Genomic DNA, 16355 nt, shown 5'->3' with positions numbered 1-16355 from the left:
AGTTAAACATTTACCTCAAGTAGATATACACGTTGGGGAGAACAATCATGGGAGAAAGAAGGGCTGCTTATGGACAGGGAGAGAGCTCAGGAGGCAGGAGTGTATGGAGGGATGGACACTGGGAAGAGGTAACTATAGGGAGGAAGTGGGAAGGGAGCTGTTGCATTGTGGTAAACTTTGGTCAACGTCATGAGACAAAATATATGTGAACTGCTGTATGGAAAGTGAATTTGCTCTATAAATCTTCACCCGGATCACAAGAAGAAAAAAAAAAGGACAAAAGAAATAATAATAGTAGTTTTAAAACAGACAAAAGCAAACAAACTAAAAAAAAAGAGAAAAAAGAAAAAACAATCAGAGCAGGGTGGGGCAGGGGACCCAGGTTCCATCCAAGCACAAAAACTGAGATGGAATTCCTGCTGGCTAAGAAGGTGCATGGGAGTGAGGGATGGCCAGACCTCCATTTACCAAGAGGGTATGGCATATAAGAGTAACAATGGGAATACTGCACCTTTCCAGTCTTCATCCTCTTTAATGTCCTTGTGGTTCACAGCAAGTGGAGCCTGTTCTTAAGTCTCTGGAATCTGGGAGAATGCTGTTGTTTTAAATATTCAAAATGGTCAAACCACTTGTAAACATTCAAAATGGCTGTGCCCTTCGGACAGGCAAAAGTTCACAGCTCAACCCACCATCCTCTTCGCTGCTTCCCCTTTTATTCACCAGCCACCAGAGCAGTACTCCGTGTGGTCCCTGGCTAGCAGGGGTGGTTTTTAGGTTAATTCTTAGGTCCTACCACCACTCGGCAATATCCAGGCTGTCTGTGCCATCAGGATTGCTGCCAGACCACAGCTCCATATGTCTCCTTTTTTGGAGTTTTCATGCAAATTCTGCTGGTTGGTGTTTAGTCTACTTTTATATCCTTCCCTTCAAAGCTCAGGGGTCCAGGATTATCTTCTGTATCTGTGTTAATTAGTCCCCCTTTTCTTTGTTGAAGAGGGTCTGTGAAGTCTTTCTGCCATCTTACTGGAACTCCAAGAGCTTAATGTTTTTGAAGTTCAGACTATATAAGCACATTTAACCAGTCCCCTAATGATGGGTATTTAGGTTGCCTCCAATTTTCTGCTATTACAAGTGATGTAGGAGAGATAGACTGGTGAACAGATATTCTTCCACATGAGGGTACACATGAAGAACCCATGAGTACTCTCAAAGGCAGACAAAAAGAGGAAGCCAGAGTTGCCAAAGATTTTCGTTTGTATGTGAAGAAATAGAGAGTCCCTTCCAGCTGGTCTCCAGCAGTGGAATATGGATTGTAAGGGAGGTCACCAAAACTCAACCACTGTGGCTCATCCTCATCCAAAAGTCAGCAGACAAGATTTCTGACAATTCTTCTAATGACTCAACTCCCAACCAAACCTGAGTTTCCAAAGGAGACATATTTGAGAGTACTCAGGGGGGCAGAGAAGGAGAGCCAATGAAAACCCATATTGGACACTGAATGGAGACCTGTAATGAGCTGAGCATTCCAGCAGAGCAGTCATAAGACACCAAATACGGTTATGTTGTGCTTACTCCCCATAAGCTCTGGATGGGGTAGGCAAGGCTGCAACTCTTGACACCCTCTACTGGACAAAGAGGGAAAGAGCAGGAGTCTCAAGGCCTCTGGAGCTGCCTGGGCCCCTTAGTTGTCCTGACAATAGACGCTAAGGCAAAACACTCACCTCCTCAGCCACTGAATCCCTGTAGTACCTCAGGCTTTGATCCGCCAAGACAAACCAGTGTTTCTTCCACTAAAAGGGAAAAGACAAGACTCAACTACAAGGTAGCACCTTTCCTGCTTCAAGGTTGCCCACAGCCATGGTCCCTCAGCTCAGCTGACAAACCACTGGTAGTCATGCACTCATGCCCTGGGTGCTGGCAAAGCTGTAGCTCTTCTCTGTGTGGTGCTTGAGCCCACAGGTATGCACAGATGTGCAGTGCTTTGTGATCTTCAACCTAAACTCCAGAGGTGTCAGCAGTGGGTTGGCCCATCAGAAATGACAGAGAACAGTGAGTAGGGCATCTGCACCTACAGTGGCACCTGTGAGTCTCCCAGAGATGGGTGCCCACCTGTAGCTGGTAGGAGTGGATGGACCAGCTAGATTCCTAAGTCTTCACTCTGAGTGGCAAGGAGGGAGTCATGGCTCTTCAGGCACAGCCAAGGGGATGTGATATAGAGGAAAGAGCATGTCTACACAGCTGCCCAGGAAGCAGGAGCAACTGCACATGGGAGGGATTGCTACAGGCCTCATAAATAGGGGCCCCGCAGGTGCCTCTTCATTGCTTCTGGGGGGCTGAGCATCTCAGGGTCAAAGTCAGGGCTGGCAGATCCACCCGCAAATGGCTCTTCCTTCTTGGGTTTTGTGGTAAGAACAGGCCACATCTGCTCCTCTTGAGCCTGACGGTGCCACTGCAGAGAAGCTGCTCTCTCTGAGACAAGTCTTACAAACACATCCAACCCCACAACCAGAGGCTTTCCCTGCCCTAAGAAGCTGGGCCCCTGGAGAACATTCGACAGATCACTAGGTGCAGACGATAATGTTGTAGGATGTCACCATGGCCTGAAGTGGAGACTCTGTCCTGGTGCTTCTCAGAGCCCCATCACTGCAGAAATGGGGGCCCAGGGCCGAGTACCTCCACTTGTCTGAGGAGGTGGGAGTTTCAGTCACAGTCCTGGTCCACTAGAGAAGGTGATATGCAGAAGTAGACAGACATAGCCCTATGCTCAGAGCTGGGCCTGGGAGGAGATGCCCTCGGGGTGACCCCAGCTTACCCCACACTCACCTGGCCATCCTCATACTGCTTGGTCAGCCACCCTTTCTTGAAATTCAGCAGGTCAGGCTGAAGAAGGGAGAGGGAAACAAAACAAAACAAAACACTCAGAGGAAAGCATCATGGTGTTCAGGCTTTGGGTAAAGGAACAACTGAGAGGGCACATACTTCTGTCCCAGATGGCAGGCACCAGGAATGGAACCCTGGCCACCATTATGTGCCCACAATACACATGTCTTGAAGGAGGAGGCATGGAGGGGCCTGGTACACTGAAGAGGAGAGGTGGGAGCCCTATGGGCAGCAGTGGCTGCACCTGCTCTCAAAGAATCCCTTCACTGAGGCCTGCTGGTGCTAATGGTATGACATACCAGGAGGCTGAGAAGAACGGTGCTCAAGTGGAGAGAATCACTGAGCAGCTTAAATGAAGGGGAACATTGCAAGGGTGGTGGAAGGAGAATCAGATGCTCTCTTACAGAAGCTACAGGAAGACTGAGAGCTGAAGCTGAGAGGGAGAGGCCATGCCAGTATGTGGGATGCAGTGGCTCAGTCCTGTGAAGACCTTGGCCTCTGATTCATCAGGCTGTTAGTCTCCATCTTCCTATAAGAAACAGCACCAAGAAATAGATGCTGCCTGGTTACCACTACTGACCACTCCGATTGGGATCACAATAGAAGGTCCTAGACAGAGTGGGAGAAAAAGGTAAAACAACATTCAGAACTATAAAAAAGACCAGACTTACTGGTCTGACAGAGACTGGTGGAACTTCCAAGACTGTGCCCCTTAGACATCATTCAAACCTGAAACTGATCTCAGTCCCAGATATCACTTTTTAGTCATACAAGGAACAGGCTTATAAAGTAAATAATAATAGCTGTGAGGAATGTGCTCCTCAGAACAATCAATTTACAAGATCAAAAGAGGAGCATCTGTCCATAAACAAAGTTCAGAAGGGAGGAAGGGGCAGGAAAGATGGGTGAATAGTAACAGGGAAGCCAGGCAGGAATTGAGAAGAGTGTAGTCATATTGTGGGGACTGCAAACAATGCCATGAAATAAAATGTATATAAACTGTTAAACAGAAAACTATGGTGATCCGTAAACTTTCCCCTATACCACAATAGTCCAAAAAAAAGGGCAGCAGCATGAAGAGAGCAGACAGTGATGTGCTGTCTCTGTCCTGCCTTCCCTGCACTCCCAGACGTGCAGGCCTAGCCAGAGGAGCAGTCACATGGGAGAATGATTCATGAGGCACACCTGTGCCCCATCTGGCTCTGCCCTTATGTCCGTAGGTGCTGGTGCTCTGATCTGCCACATGATGCTCCTACAAGGCCCCATGTCCAAAAAGAAAAGGACCAGCCTTCCTGTAGCCCCAAGGACTCACTGCTTTTCTAGAGCCATCTTCATCAGAGATGGGCTTTGACATCATTTTACTCCAAGGACAGGGAGGGAATTAGCAAGTAAAGGTAAGACATGGGAGTACAACAGCTAGCAACAGTGTTCTGGGGTCCTCTGCTGCAAACTCTTGAGCAAAACTCAGACTAAAGGAAAAATCAAACTTCTTCCCAGTAGGAAATCTCCCTGCTTCTGCTCCGTGGCCTCATGAAAACCTGTTGTAGCTGGGTGCCCCCAGGCCCTCGGCTGGCCAAAGGCCCACAGAGGATCACTATGCAGGCAGCAGAGAGGAGACAGGGAGTGTGGCCAACAGGCTTCTGTCTCCTTAGGAGTCTGAAGTCAGTGTGGAAGAACAGGCTCTCTCCCAAGGAAGAAGGGCTGTGTCCCGGGCCTCTGCCACCCTGTGTCATTCTCATTGGAATCTCCCATCTGACCACGTTCTGCCTGACACACCCACTGTGGCAGCTGCAGTGGACGAAGAGACATGAAGAGCTCCCATCCTGAAACCTGAAGCAAAGACCTGCCTTCCTGTCTGTGATGGAAACTTCAGTGAGTAGCACAAAAGCTCCCAGTGCAAAATGGCTTCTGCCCCCAAAACAGCACAAACAGAAATGACAAAATGCAACAAAGGCTCCCTGTTGCTGCCCTGGATTGGAGTCAGGATTCTCCTTTGTGGCCAAAACAGCCTTCCTCACAGAACACTTCTTCAGAGCTCCAGATATCCCCATGGGTCCCCCTGGACATGCCAGGCGCAGTAGAGGGAAAAGCAAAGGGGCCACTCTAGGTCTGCTTCCAAGTCTTATGTTCTGGCAGTAGGGCTGGGTGGACAGAAGTGGTGCTTGAAGCGTGGACAAAAACAGACAAGGCCAGAGGGGAAAGAGGTAACTCCAAGGACTTGGTACGTGGGTGCCGGCTGGGCTCACCGTCATGGAGGGTTCCGTGGACCTCCTGTCCAGTGACTTGGCTCTTCGGTGTGGAGACAGGGGGGGAGCTGGCACATCTAGGAGCGGGGCTGTAGGGGCTTCGGCGGTGAGGTCCTGTGGCAGAGAGCAGTGCTGGTCAGTGTAGCCCGACCCTGGGGACATCTAGCTGCAGGCTAGGGGCCTGCAGCAGCTTGGCCAACATGTGTCTAGGAAAGAGGCCCCACAAGGTGCCCAGAGGGTGAGAAGAGGATGATCTGTCCAGGGTCACACAGCAAGCCCATTGTAGAGCTGGCATGAGGACCTTGGATTCTGACAATGTCTCTCTAGCATGCTCTGGGGTTCTGAAATCCCTCATCTTTAGAGCAAGCCTTCCCTTCTAATGCACCCATCATCATCATCACTCCCCTGGTCTGTCCCTCAGCCTCTAGCTTCTCAGTGTTCTGGAAGGATTAACCCTTTTGGAGCAGTGGACACACGAGGATGCAAGAAACTGGCTGGAGAGCCTGGCAGAGGCTACCTATCACCTGTATGATGGTGCCCTGCACAAGAAAGAGAGAAGTCAGGGGAGGGAGAAGGAGAAGCTGAACACACATGGGCTGCAGAAGAGGGGTAGGCTACCCGGGAGGAGGATGGCAAAGCTGACCTTCCCTTGTGAGTGAATAGAGAAACAGAGGTATGGTTGCCCCTCAAAAGAAAGAGAAAGGAAAGAATTTTATTCAGCCTTGTTACTGGGGCTGTCACAGACAGGAAGAAAAGATTCTAGATCCAACTTGGGATCTAAACCTCATTAGAACATCTTTCCACAAAAATGGATGAAGTCCTGGCATGAAGATTCAGAAGACAGTCCCTGCCCTCAAGAGGTTTACTTCAGAAGAAGACCAGAGACAGAGATAAGTTAACTATGAGATCATAAGGGGAGTCTAGTAGAAGGGGGACAGGCAGGCTATCCCAGGTAGGTCTGGAGGGGATTGGAGTGGTGGGATGGCCTTGACCCAGGGGTGGGCAAGGCTTTGAGAGTAAGGTGATAAGGGCCTTGAGAGCATGTAATGACCATGCCCTGAACATCACCATGAAGCCCTAAGAGCTTACTCGCTTCCTGGGGAACACCCTCTTCTCGCTGCGACCCTGGCGAGTGTCATTGGCTGGCGTGGGCCCAGCCGGTGCACTGGTCTCCATGTGCTCCGCCTTCTCAATGTCCAAGGCCTCAAACTTCTCAATCACCTGGGACCTCCTGCAGGAGAGGATGCAGAGGCTGCTGATGGAGTTGGGGTTTCTCCAGTCCCCACACGGGTCTGGCCTAGAGTTGAGGATACACTCATTTACTGACACCCACACCTTGGCTGGCCCCAGCTGAACCTCTCTGCACAACCACCCTGAGTGGGCTTCCAGGTCACACTGTGGCCAGCCCAGCTCTGTTCACTGCTGAGAGAGGGGCCGCACTGGTGCTGGCAGCATCTCAGGGGTGAGGCTGGCACCTGTCACACCTCTTCTTGCCCATGCTCCATAGCCTCCAGAGGCTGATGTGGTCACAAACTGACACTGCACAGTTGGTCACCCAGCACCCTCTCCTGACTACACCCATAGTCAAGAGGCTACCACCACCTCAGAGGGGAAATAGCTTCAGTTCCCGCTGCCATTTGTCAAAAGATCATGATGCAGTCCCCACCCCTGGGCACCCAAAATTTAGCAAGAAAAAGGCCCATGAATTAACACTGTTTCTGCCAATAGTGAAAAGAATCAAAAACCAAATTAAAACAAAATTAAAAAAAGCAGGTTGATTTCATGTGAAAAAGCTGGCGGCATCATCAGGTTGTCTACTGCTGGAGACGGAGCTGAGATGGGAGCGAAGCAGGCGGAGGAAGGACGAGTAACGTCACAGCGACACAGCAGGAGGAGGTGGAGAGGGACAAGACCTGGAAGAAAATAAGGCTGGAAAATGAATACACAGAAAAAGAATTGTTTTTAAAAATCAAATAATGGCAAACCAAAATTATCCAGAGAATTAAAGAAATAAAAACTCAATGTGATCAAGGGAGAGGGGAACCACCATCACGTCATGGTCCTGAGATCACTCCTAGGCAGAGAAGGCTGGTGGTGCCTGGAGGTTGGGGGCGCTGGCCCGGGGCCCAAGTCCCACAATGGTGTCCCCTGACCATCCCGGGGCCTGGAGACTCAGCATCTGCATGGCCCAGATCCTCATTAGATAGAACCTATTTTCCAAGGGACACCTGGGGCAGTTCAAGTACCAGCAGCAAGATCCTTTCCTGTGCTCTGCCTCATAGGGGTGCCTACTCACATTCTAGACAAATGGTGAGACTTGAGGCAGAGCAAAGGGCCTATGAGCCCAGAAGAGTGAAAACTAACTCTAAAGAGAAGATGAGAAGAAAGGGGCTCAGATCCTGAAACTCCTAAGAGGCCAGCTTTTTTTTCAGGGAGAGTAAGCTTTAGTAAAAAGTCTTCTCAAAGTAATGTCATTAAGAAAGGCAAAACACTGAAGGGCAGAACTTTAGATTTCCAGGGCTGTCTACATGGGAGGTAGTGGGCCAGCACCTAAAGCAAACAAGCAATCAATCTAGCAGTAAGGTAGAGCGGAGGGAGGGAAAGGAGCCAGAGGATGGGAGAATGCAAGAAGCTAAGGAAGCTGCCTGAGAGTCCTTGTATCAGAGAAAAGCTCTGGCAGATGCTTTGGCTGGCTGGCCACATCCTGAACAACTTTTGTGAGATGTGGAGAAGATTCTAGCACACTGAAAGGCCTCTGTGCTATCTCTGCATGAGCTCCTGGCAGTGGAGCTCAGGAAAGCAGTTAGGCACTGTACAGTGAGGCAAATCACATGCCGCAGGGAGAGGAGGGGAGGAGCACTTACAAGATCTCCACATAGGAGGTGTTCTGCCACCAAGATCACAGGCTTAGGAGCGTCAACCATAATATTCTGTCAAGGGGACTCCCTTGAGGCACTGCAAGTGCAAGAGTCAAGGCTTTGCCACTGGCTGAGGGCATGAGGACATGGCGCCACACCCATACCCAGCTATTTCACTTACAGGACTCCCATGGGGCCTGGTCTGCCAGTTACAGGCAGTTCCACCGGGGCCAATACTTGCCCACACCCACCTATTGGCAGCAACTTGCCACCCAAGAATCAAAAAAAGAGACGTGGTATGAGTCTAAGGAATAGACATGCATATGCCCAGCCAGCTGGCTCATTTGGGATCAGAGAAATGCCTGCTGTCTCAGCAGCACAATTCCTGGGCCATCTGGATGACCCACCACGCTGGAGGCCAATCTCCTGCCAATCCAAAGATTCTCCTCTAATGAACAGGGGACTGGCCCAACATGGGGTGGGCAGGCTACTCCATATCCTACAGCAGGCCTCAGGAAGTGACAGCAGCCAATCAGAAGTCATGGAGGTCAGTAAGAGAGTAACATGATGGGGTTAGTGCAAAGCTGGGTCCCAGGAGTGCCCAACACCAGTTAAAAACCCATCCCATGGTAGCAGAGAGCATGCAGAGGGCACAGTGCCAAGACTGTTATCTGTCCCAGGCCACTAGAAAGAACAATTCAAAAAGGATGCCCCCCAAAAGTAGCCAAGCCAAGCAGGCATGTGTTGAATGTTAATTCGTTGTTGTGGCCTAAACCAGGACGTCCATGGCAATCCTACCCAGGAGCCTTTGCAGCACGCAGCCCCCTGCTTGTCTTTTCTGGCTGCTAAGAGCAGGTCCCTGACTCATATTAATTGCTTAGAGGACCCTCTGGCCCCAGTCTCAGGCCATTTCATAGCAGCAGGGACTTCTAGTCAAGTGCCTGGCCAGGATCGACCAGTTCTAGCCCTGCACACAGGCTCTGGAGCTGCCTACTGGACTCCATAGTCAGCTCTGCACATGAGTTACCCCACAACAGAGCCTCAACTTCTACATCTCTAAAATGGGATGGTGATGCTAGGTGTAACCCAGGATGATGAGGAGCTGTGCAGATGGCCAAGGCACACATGGGGCCTCCCAGGCCCTCAGCAGCACTCCCCTTCTTGTCTCTCTCCCCAGGGGTGAGGCATGTTCTGCTCTTTTCTCTTTCAAGATCAACACCTCTGGGAATATCTCTCATGTTTTGAACCTCTGCTGACTTGTATATAAAATGGAGACTAGATCACAGGATCTGTATGGCGTTTTCATCTGTGATATCCAAAAGAGTGGGTGAGCTGTAGATTAATAGGGGGATTAAGGAGAAAAGGAATGGGGCAGAATGCCCTCTAGTGAGCCTGCTCCTCAAAAAGCCAGAGTCCTGCTACAATCCCTCCTGCTCCTGACCTCTCTGTCCCTGGCTTCAGGATGTGGCTGGGGAGGGAAGGGTGCTGGGAGGACATCTGGAGGTGAGGCCTAAGCATCAATGTGGGTCACTATGACTCAGGATCAACTCAATGGCAGTGAGTTTTTTTTTTTTTTTTTTGGTACCCCCTGCACCCTCCCGTGGAGAAATGTGCACACAGACACTCAAATAGTTTCAAGGTTTTATGGACCTTCAGAAGCCTACCCACAGGCTGGAGAAGAAGCCTATCCTTGAGGCAAACAAAGTGAGGCAAAAACCAGTTCACAAACCCTGGGTGAAGGTTCCTATTTCAAGGGACCATTGTATCCTTCAGTCCTCAGAGATGGCCCCAAGTTCTCTCTAAGGAGCTTGGGGCAAGCAGAACAAGGAGAGGCAGGACCTTCCTCTTCTCAGATGGTAGCCTCAGCTCCTGCCCTGGACCCAGCTGTCCAAACCCTAGCTCTCCCCAGGACGCCCTGGCGGCTGCCAGCCTCCTCCACTCAGCCAAGTCCAGGGCAAGAGCAAGGCTCTGGCACTCAGCGCACTTACAGGCTATCTAACTCTGCCAGAGCTCCCAGCAGGGGTGAGTCCCCACCTTCATTTCTTCAGAATCTTTATCCATCCTAAGGTTATAAGGACAAAGAAGCCTCTGTCACCATCCCACCTCCAGAGTCCCTTTAACAGGCCAGGAAGGAAGGATCTTGCCCATAGGCCTGCCCAGTCAAGAGTGCCTGAAGTCCCAGTACCAGAGGTGGAGGCAGCTGGCTTTGAACTAGGTTTCGAGGTGCTCATAAACCCTATATTCTGGCTATAAGGGGCTGAGTTCAGGGGGAAATCAGAGTGCAGGGCCAAGAGGGAAAGGTCTCCCTATACTCTGAACCAAAGGGGAAAATAAATATGCTTCTCCAAGGAAGGCTTAGGGAGTATATACATGTGCATGGGGTGGCGGGGGAGGAGGGGAGGAAGGGAGGAGTGTGTGTGTGTGTAAGAGAGGAGAAAGTGTACATGAGTGTGTGAAAGTGCTGACAAAGAATGCTTGTGAGAGTGAGTGTGAGAAAGAGAGATGAAAGTATGTGAATGTGAATGAAAGAAAGTATGATGAATGTGAGAAAGGAGAAAAAAGTGTATGGAGGAGAATGCGCATGTGTAAAAGAGAGGAGAAGGTGTACAAATGTACGTGAGTCTGAGAGTAAGAGAAAGGCAGTGTATGTGTGTGAAAGTGTGAAAGTAAGAAACTGAATGTGCATGAGGAGAGTGTGTGGGTATAAGAGAGAGGAGAAAGACAGTGCCTGAGTGGGTGTGATAATGAGAGTGAGAAAAATTGTGTGAGTGTAAGTGTGAGAGAGAAAAGTGTGTGTGTCCATGGTAGTGTGTATGTGTGAGAGAAAGTTTGACAGTTAGTGTGAGAAAGAAGAATGTCTGAGTGTATGAATGTGTGGTGGGAGAGGGAGAGTATGTGTGTGTGTGTGTGCGTGTGCATGTGCGTGTGTGAAAGGGAGAGTACATGTACATGAGACAGAAAACAAAGTCTGAGAGTGAGTAAGTGTGACTGTGAGTGAAGTGTGTGTATATGTAAAAGAGGAAAGAGGGAGTGTGAGTAGGGGAAAGAGGGAGTGTGTAGGGGAAAGAGGGAATGCTTCTGAGCATATAATACAAGGGAGAGTGTAAGACAGAAAAGAAAAAGTTTATAACTGTGTGTGTCTGAGAGAGAGAGAGAGAAGAGAAAGTGTGTGAGTATATATGCATAGGGGAGTGCGAGTATGAGCATGTGTGTAAGGGTGCAAGGGAGAGTGTGAGAAAGGGAAAAGTTTGTGTGTGAGAGGAAGTGAGTATGTGAGAGGGAACAATGTGCGCACATGTGTGTGTGTGTGTGTGTGTTTATGTAGGGGAAAAGGGAGTATGTTTGAGTGTACAAGGAGAGTGTGTGTGTGTTAAAGGAAAGTATCCGAATGTGTATAAGAAGAGAAAACATGTCAGTGTGTATACACATTTAGCCCTTTAATCCTCTCCTTACCTCCGCTCGTTTCCAAACAGACGGGCCACCTCTTCTCTGCCAGGGCTCCGGGCCCGAGTCCTACGCTCCAGCCGCCTTCGCTCCACCTGGAAGGCTTCTCGGTGGCTGATCCTGATGGCCTTAGGGACGTCAGCCAGGGTGGCATACTGCCTGCTGGCTTTAAAGGCAAAGGCATGCCCCAGTCTTTCTGCTCCTTGCCCCCCAGTGCTGTCAGAGTCCAGTTGAGTGGGGGGCTGGCTGGTTGCATCCAGGGAGTTGAGGGAGATGCTGCAGACCATGTGGCTGCTGGGCCGAGGACCTGGGGAAGTAAGGGGACAGCCAAGCTCCTCGGAGGGCAATTTGGGGTAACTATACCTGTTGCTGGGGGTGCTGGGGCTGGGGGGAGAGAGTGGTGGGGGCAGCTGCTGTTCTTCAGCCTTCAAGTCCTGTTTTGTCTTCTCCAAGGAGAAGTAGCCGCTCTCCACCCGGACTTTGCGGCCACAGTCTATCTGCTCACTGCTCATGGTGCCCTCCTCTGCAAGATAGGAGTGGAGGGCAGGGAGACAGGGGTAGAGGAGGGGAGACACACTCAGTCTTGCCCCACTGCCACCTCGGTTTCTAAGGGTTTTTAAAAAAGCCCCTTCAGGATCCCAGCATATCCACATCTCCATCTCCTCCCCTCAGGGCCCAAAAGAGTTGCTGGGTGGGAATGAGATGTTCCCACAAGTAACTAACTACCTTTCACCAAACACCAAGCCCAGTTAGCCTTTCAGTCTGTTAGCCTAGTTCTGGGGAGGGAAGGGTAGTAGAGTTTTTGAAGGAATGAAACAGTGAATGTGTGTTAGATATGGGTGGGTGTATGCTATCAGGGATAGGGAAACAACTTCCATCTCAACAAGCTGAGTCCACTTGCTGCCCAACTGTCAACTTGCCATTAAGGACCTGGACATGACATAAACTTAAAAAGCTGGCATGGGCTTCACTGGTCTTGGAAAAGAGGAGGCTGAGACAGAAACCACTTCTGTTCAGGCAACTCCATGGTGTGAGGCCAAGAAAGCTTGGTGATGTCCATCGTTTCCTCCCAGCACCCTCTCCCTCTGCTTTACCTGAGGGCCAGGGGCAGGTGGGGGTGGTGAGGAGAAGGACAAGGCCTCCCTAACTATTGTTTCTCTTAGAATAAGGGTTTCCACGATCTTCCCATGGAGGATGGAGGGGCTAGATTTCCTAAGAGAAATGTGACCAGGTAAGCAGACCTCCTTGGGAGAGAAGGCCAAAGGTTACTCTGCTTAAGGAGGTGATCAAGATGTGGATATGAAGCAGCCACACTGGTACAGAACCAGATGCCTTCTCACGCATATATCTCACTACACAGCATCTTTGATTTGCATATCCACTACCTCAGGCCAATGGGACAGGTGTTGTTTTACCCTTTATGAGACTTTAGAGCTTGAGCCAGGGCTCTCTGCCCAGCACCAGACCAGTTCCTGTCCACAGGGCTAAAGGATGCTGGTGGGCCGTGAAGCCCTGGCCTTGGAACTTGAGGCTTGTGGCTGAGCTTGACAGACCTTGATGGCCCCACCTACCTTCTTTGCCCTCCAGCACAGGTTCCTGCAGGGAGCTGGCAGCTGGAGGCTGGCTCTGGCCTGGACTCAGGGCTGGACTCAGGCTGCTTCCATCTGGCTGGTCCTTGGCTCTCATTTCTTCCTGCCAGAGGGTGGACTTGGTGGTAGGAACTTTCTCAGCACTGGGGATACTGCTACTGCTGGTGACAGCCATCTTGGCAGGCCCTGGCTCCTGTAAGAAGATGGGGAGTCCATGGTGGGCATGACAGCATGAGCCTGAGCCAACTCTCTCTCCCAGCTTGCCCTGTGTTTGGCTCTGGGGATGCTGAGGTAATGGCAAAGCTTAGGGCATGAGCAGAAGGGATGCCAGAGTACGGATTACCTTTTGATGGTATTATGGGAGGGGACACTTTGGATTTATGCTCAAACCCATGTTACCAAATACAGGCAAGTCCTTCCTATCCTCAAACTCAGACAGAGCTCCCCAGCAATGGACCCAGTGCTAACAGCTGAACCACAGTGTGCTGGCCCAGAGAGTGCCAACTCTAGACCTACAGGCATTTAAAGCACAAGTAAGGGGAGAGGGAGGAGCCATGGTGGTTCAATGGTTAAGTGCTTAGTTACTAACCAAAAGGTCAGTAGTTTGAACCCACCAGCTACTCTGTGGGAGAAAGATATGGCTGTCTGCTTTTGTAAAGATTTATAGTTTTGGAAACCTTATGGGGCAGTTCTACCCTGTCCTACAGGGTTGCTATGAGTTGGAACTGACTCAACAGCAATGGATTTGGTTTTAAGTGGAGAAGACTGCCAGCAGACTGGCCCATAGGCTCAAGGTCTTTCCAGAGAGCACTCACATGACTATTGAAAGACCCCTTAGCCAGAAAGCATTCACGCAGTTCTCAGAATACCCCTAAGACAGCATTCACACGGCTCTCAGAAGCCAACAGATGTATATGGCAATGGCGTCTCCTGACCACCTCCTGAGGGCTCCAGCAGAGCCAGTTCCAGGGCTGCTGGGGTCTCAAAAGGGCCACTGACCTTTGACCACTGAACCACCATGGGTCCTCCTTCTCCTCTTACTCGTGTTTTAAATGTCTGTAGGTCTAGAGGTGGCACTTTCTGGGCCAGCCCACTGTGGTTCAGCTGTTAGCACCCGGTCCATTGCTGGGGAGCTCTGTCTGAGATAGAGGACAGGAAGGATTTGCCTGTGTTTGGTAACATGGGTTTGAGCATAAATCCAAAGTCTCCCCTCCCATAATGTCATCAAAAGGCGATCCTTACTTTTTCTGTCTGGTGGTAAGGTCCAGGCCAGCTACTTTGTCTCCCAACCCAGCAGTGCTTCCTCAGAGCAGAAATCAGTCACCTTGGGCTCTGGGAGTAGTCTCCCTTTGTTATGCCCTCTATAACAGCTCAAAGTCTTCTGCTCCAGGGCCAAGCAAGGCCTGCTTAGTGGGTGAGGGGTGGAGGGGAAGGTGTCCTGCAGAGATATTGGGGAGGCTGTCAAGTCTCACCCTAGTAAAGTGGGACTGGCTAAAGGGGGTCAGTGGGTCCAGGGCCCAGACTAGAAGAATGGGCAGAGGCTAAGCCCGTGAGGGGAGACGCCTTACCACTGGCTGCTGTTGCCCCACAATGTAGGTGAGAAAGCCCAGGGCGTATACCCCTCTTCATCAGTCCTGGGGAGGGGTGGGCTAACAGTTAACCTCAGAAGGGGAGAGCATGCAAGGTACCAGGTCCAGGAGCACATGACTGGAAGCCCAGGAAATTACGCAAGTTTCTCAAAACCAAGCCCTGCAGACATCCCTCTCCCTGACTCCCCTACTGCAGAAAGGCCTCATCCCAGAGACGACAACCCCGAGATACAGCCAGCCTATCCCAACAGAGACATCTTCTTCTCTCTTGGCAACCCTGCTCCCTCCTGCCCCTGTGCCAGGTCTCATCGTGTCAGTGGGGACAGTGGGAACAAAACCACTCTTGCATCTTGGGGAATGGGGAGACAAGTGCCAAGTCCATGCTCTGGGTAAAGATGCTCTTTTCCTTCAAAGTGGAGGTGTGCAAAGTCAGATGGCCTAGAAGGCCCAGGTGTGGGTGTATGCACAGCAGAACAGAGAGGGCCTGAAAGTGCTGCCTTCTCTCTCCATTTTGCTTTTGCTGTAGTTGGGAGGGTACTTCCTGGGAACACAGATGCCCCCTACTTCCTGGGAACACAGATATTCCCAGGTGAAAGGATGCAGTGGAGGCACACATGGGCTCTGTCCTGCATGGCCAGGGCAGCTGCACAGCTTGGGGGCAATGGATGCTGCAGGAATAGCATCGGGGCTGCTCAGATTGGGTTCAAAGCAAGAGAGGGCAGAGGGGCAGGGAGTCAGGCCCTATCAGAGGCCCATCTCTGCAGGAGAATCATGGGAGGCCTTCCTCTCCATTCCTGTCTGAATTTGGGAGGGCTCTACCCTAGAGCAGGAGGTAGTACAGTATCCGAGCAGAAAACAAGACATCTGTGGAAGAAGGGGGGTCCTGGGCAGGTTCCCAGGGCCGGGTGCTCAGGCCAGAGGGACCTTTCTGGTACTGAGGGCTGAGCTTGTCTCATGGCTTCTGAAGAAAGGCTGGCAGAAGTGAGGATGGAGAACCTGGCAGGCTGGGGAGATGGGACAGCCAGCCTACAGGAGGGGGAGAAAAGATGGGGGCTGGGAAAATAAGGTGCTAGGGCTGCATACATGCTTAGGGAACAATTATCAGCCTTGCCTGAGTGTGGCCTGGAACTGTGGCAGAGCCTTGCCCTGGTCACACCAAGGTGATCTTGTCCTTCTGTTCTAGGCTTTAGGTGCCAAAGAAGAGCTCTTCCTACTGAGAGCATAACAGGGCTGAGAAAGGAGCACCCTCAGGCTTCAAAGGCTCTAGAGTGGGCTCTGCCTGACCCCTTCTAGCCCTGGCCTTCGTAGGGAGCCCCTGCCACTCTGGATCCCTGCCTCCCACTGAAGGTGCTCTGCTCCCCCACAGCCTCTTAACTGTCACCATTCTCTCTCCTCTGCGACCTCCTCACATACTTGGCTTGACCCTCCAAGGTCCAGTCTCCCACTGACATTCTTCTTTAAGGGGACTCTTAGTCCTCTGCTGGACTGAGTTCCTAGAAGGCAGAGGTCAAGAGCTCTCCTGGGTCATGTAGGTCATGGAGAAGGGGCCAGACAGGGGCTGTGAGGTCATACCTCCAGAAGGCCCTGGAGCTTTTGGTCTAACACCCTCACCTTAGGGTTCTAGTATGCCCACTGCACTAGGTGGTGAGGGGAGGCTGGCCCAGATCCCAGTGCAGCCATATTCCCCCAACTCCCCTGGGGGTCTCCACATCACTGTCCCAATACTGACTCCACAAGGTTGCCCCTGAT

The 16355-nt window shown here is 51.1% G+C and overlaps 1 protein-coding gene across 1 annotated transcript in view; it reads right to left on the bottom strand.

The window, feature by feature from the left end:
- The window catches only part of LOC103197533 (myosin phosphatase Rho interacting protein), a 286080-nt gene that overhangs the window by 59369 nt on the left and 210356 nt on the right, over positions 1 to 16355 (bottom strand). The window contains exons 6-11 of the mRNA XM_042781030.1: positions 13000 to 13210; positions 11438 to 11951; positions 6216 to 6357; positions 5127 to 5240; positions 2824 to 2880; positions 1722 to 1790 (exon numbers count right to left, since the gene is read on the bottom strand). Coding sequence (XP_042636964.1) covers positions 1722 to 1790; positions 2824 to 2880; positions 5127 to 5240; positions 6216 to 6357; positions 11438 to 11951; positions 13000 to 13210 — 1107 coding nt within the window. The remainder of the gene's footprint in view (positions 1 to 1721; positions 1791 to 2823; positions 2881 to 5126; positions 5241 to 6215; positions 6358 to 11437; positions 11952 to 12999; positions 13211 to 16355) is intronic.

The sequence above is a fragment of the Orycteropus afer genome, unplaced genomic scaffold (genome assembly GCF_000298275.1).
Source record: "Orycteropus afer afer isolate SDZICR_OR568_19922 unplaced genomic scaffold, OryAfe1.0 scaffold00080, whole genome shotgun sequence".
In the NCBI taxonomy this organism is placed as follows: domain Eukaryota; kingdom Metazoa; phylum Chordata; class Mammalia; order Tubulidentata; family Orycteropodidae; genus Orycteropus; species Orycteropus afer.
Note: the sequence above shows the minus strand (reverse complement) of the source record. Positions and strands in the feature narration are given on the sequence as shown.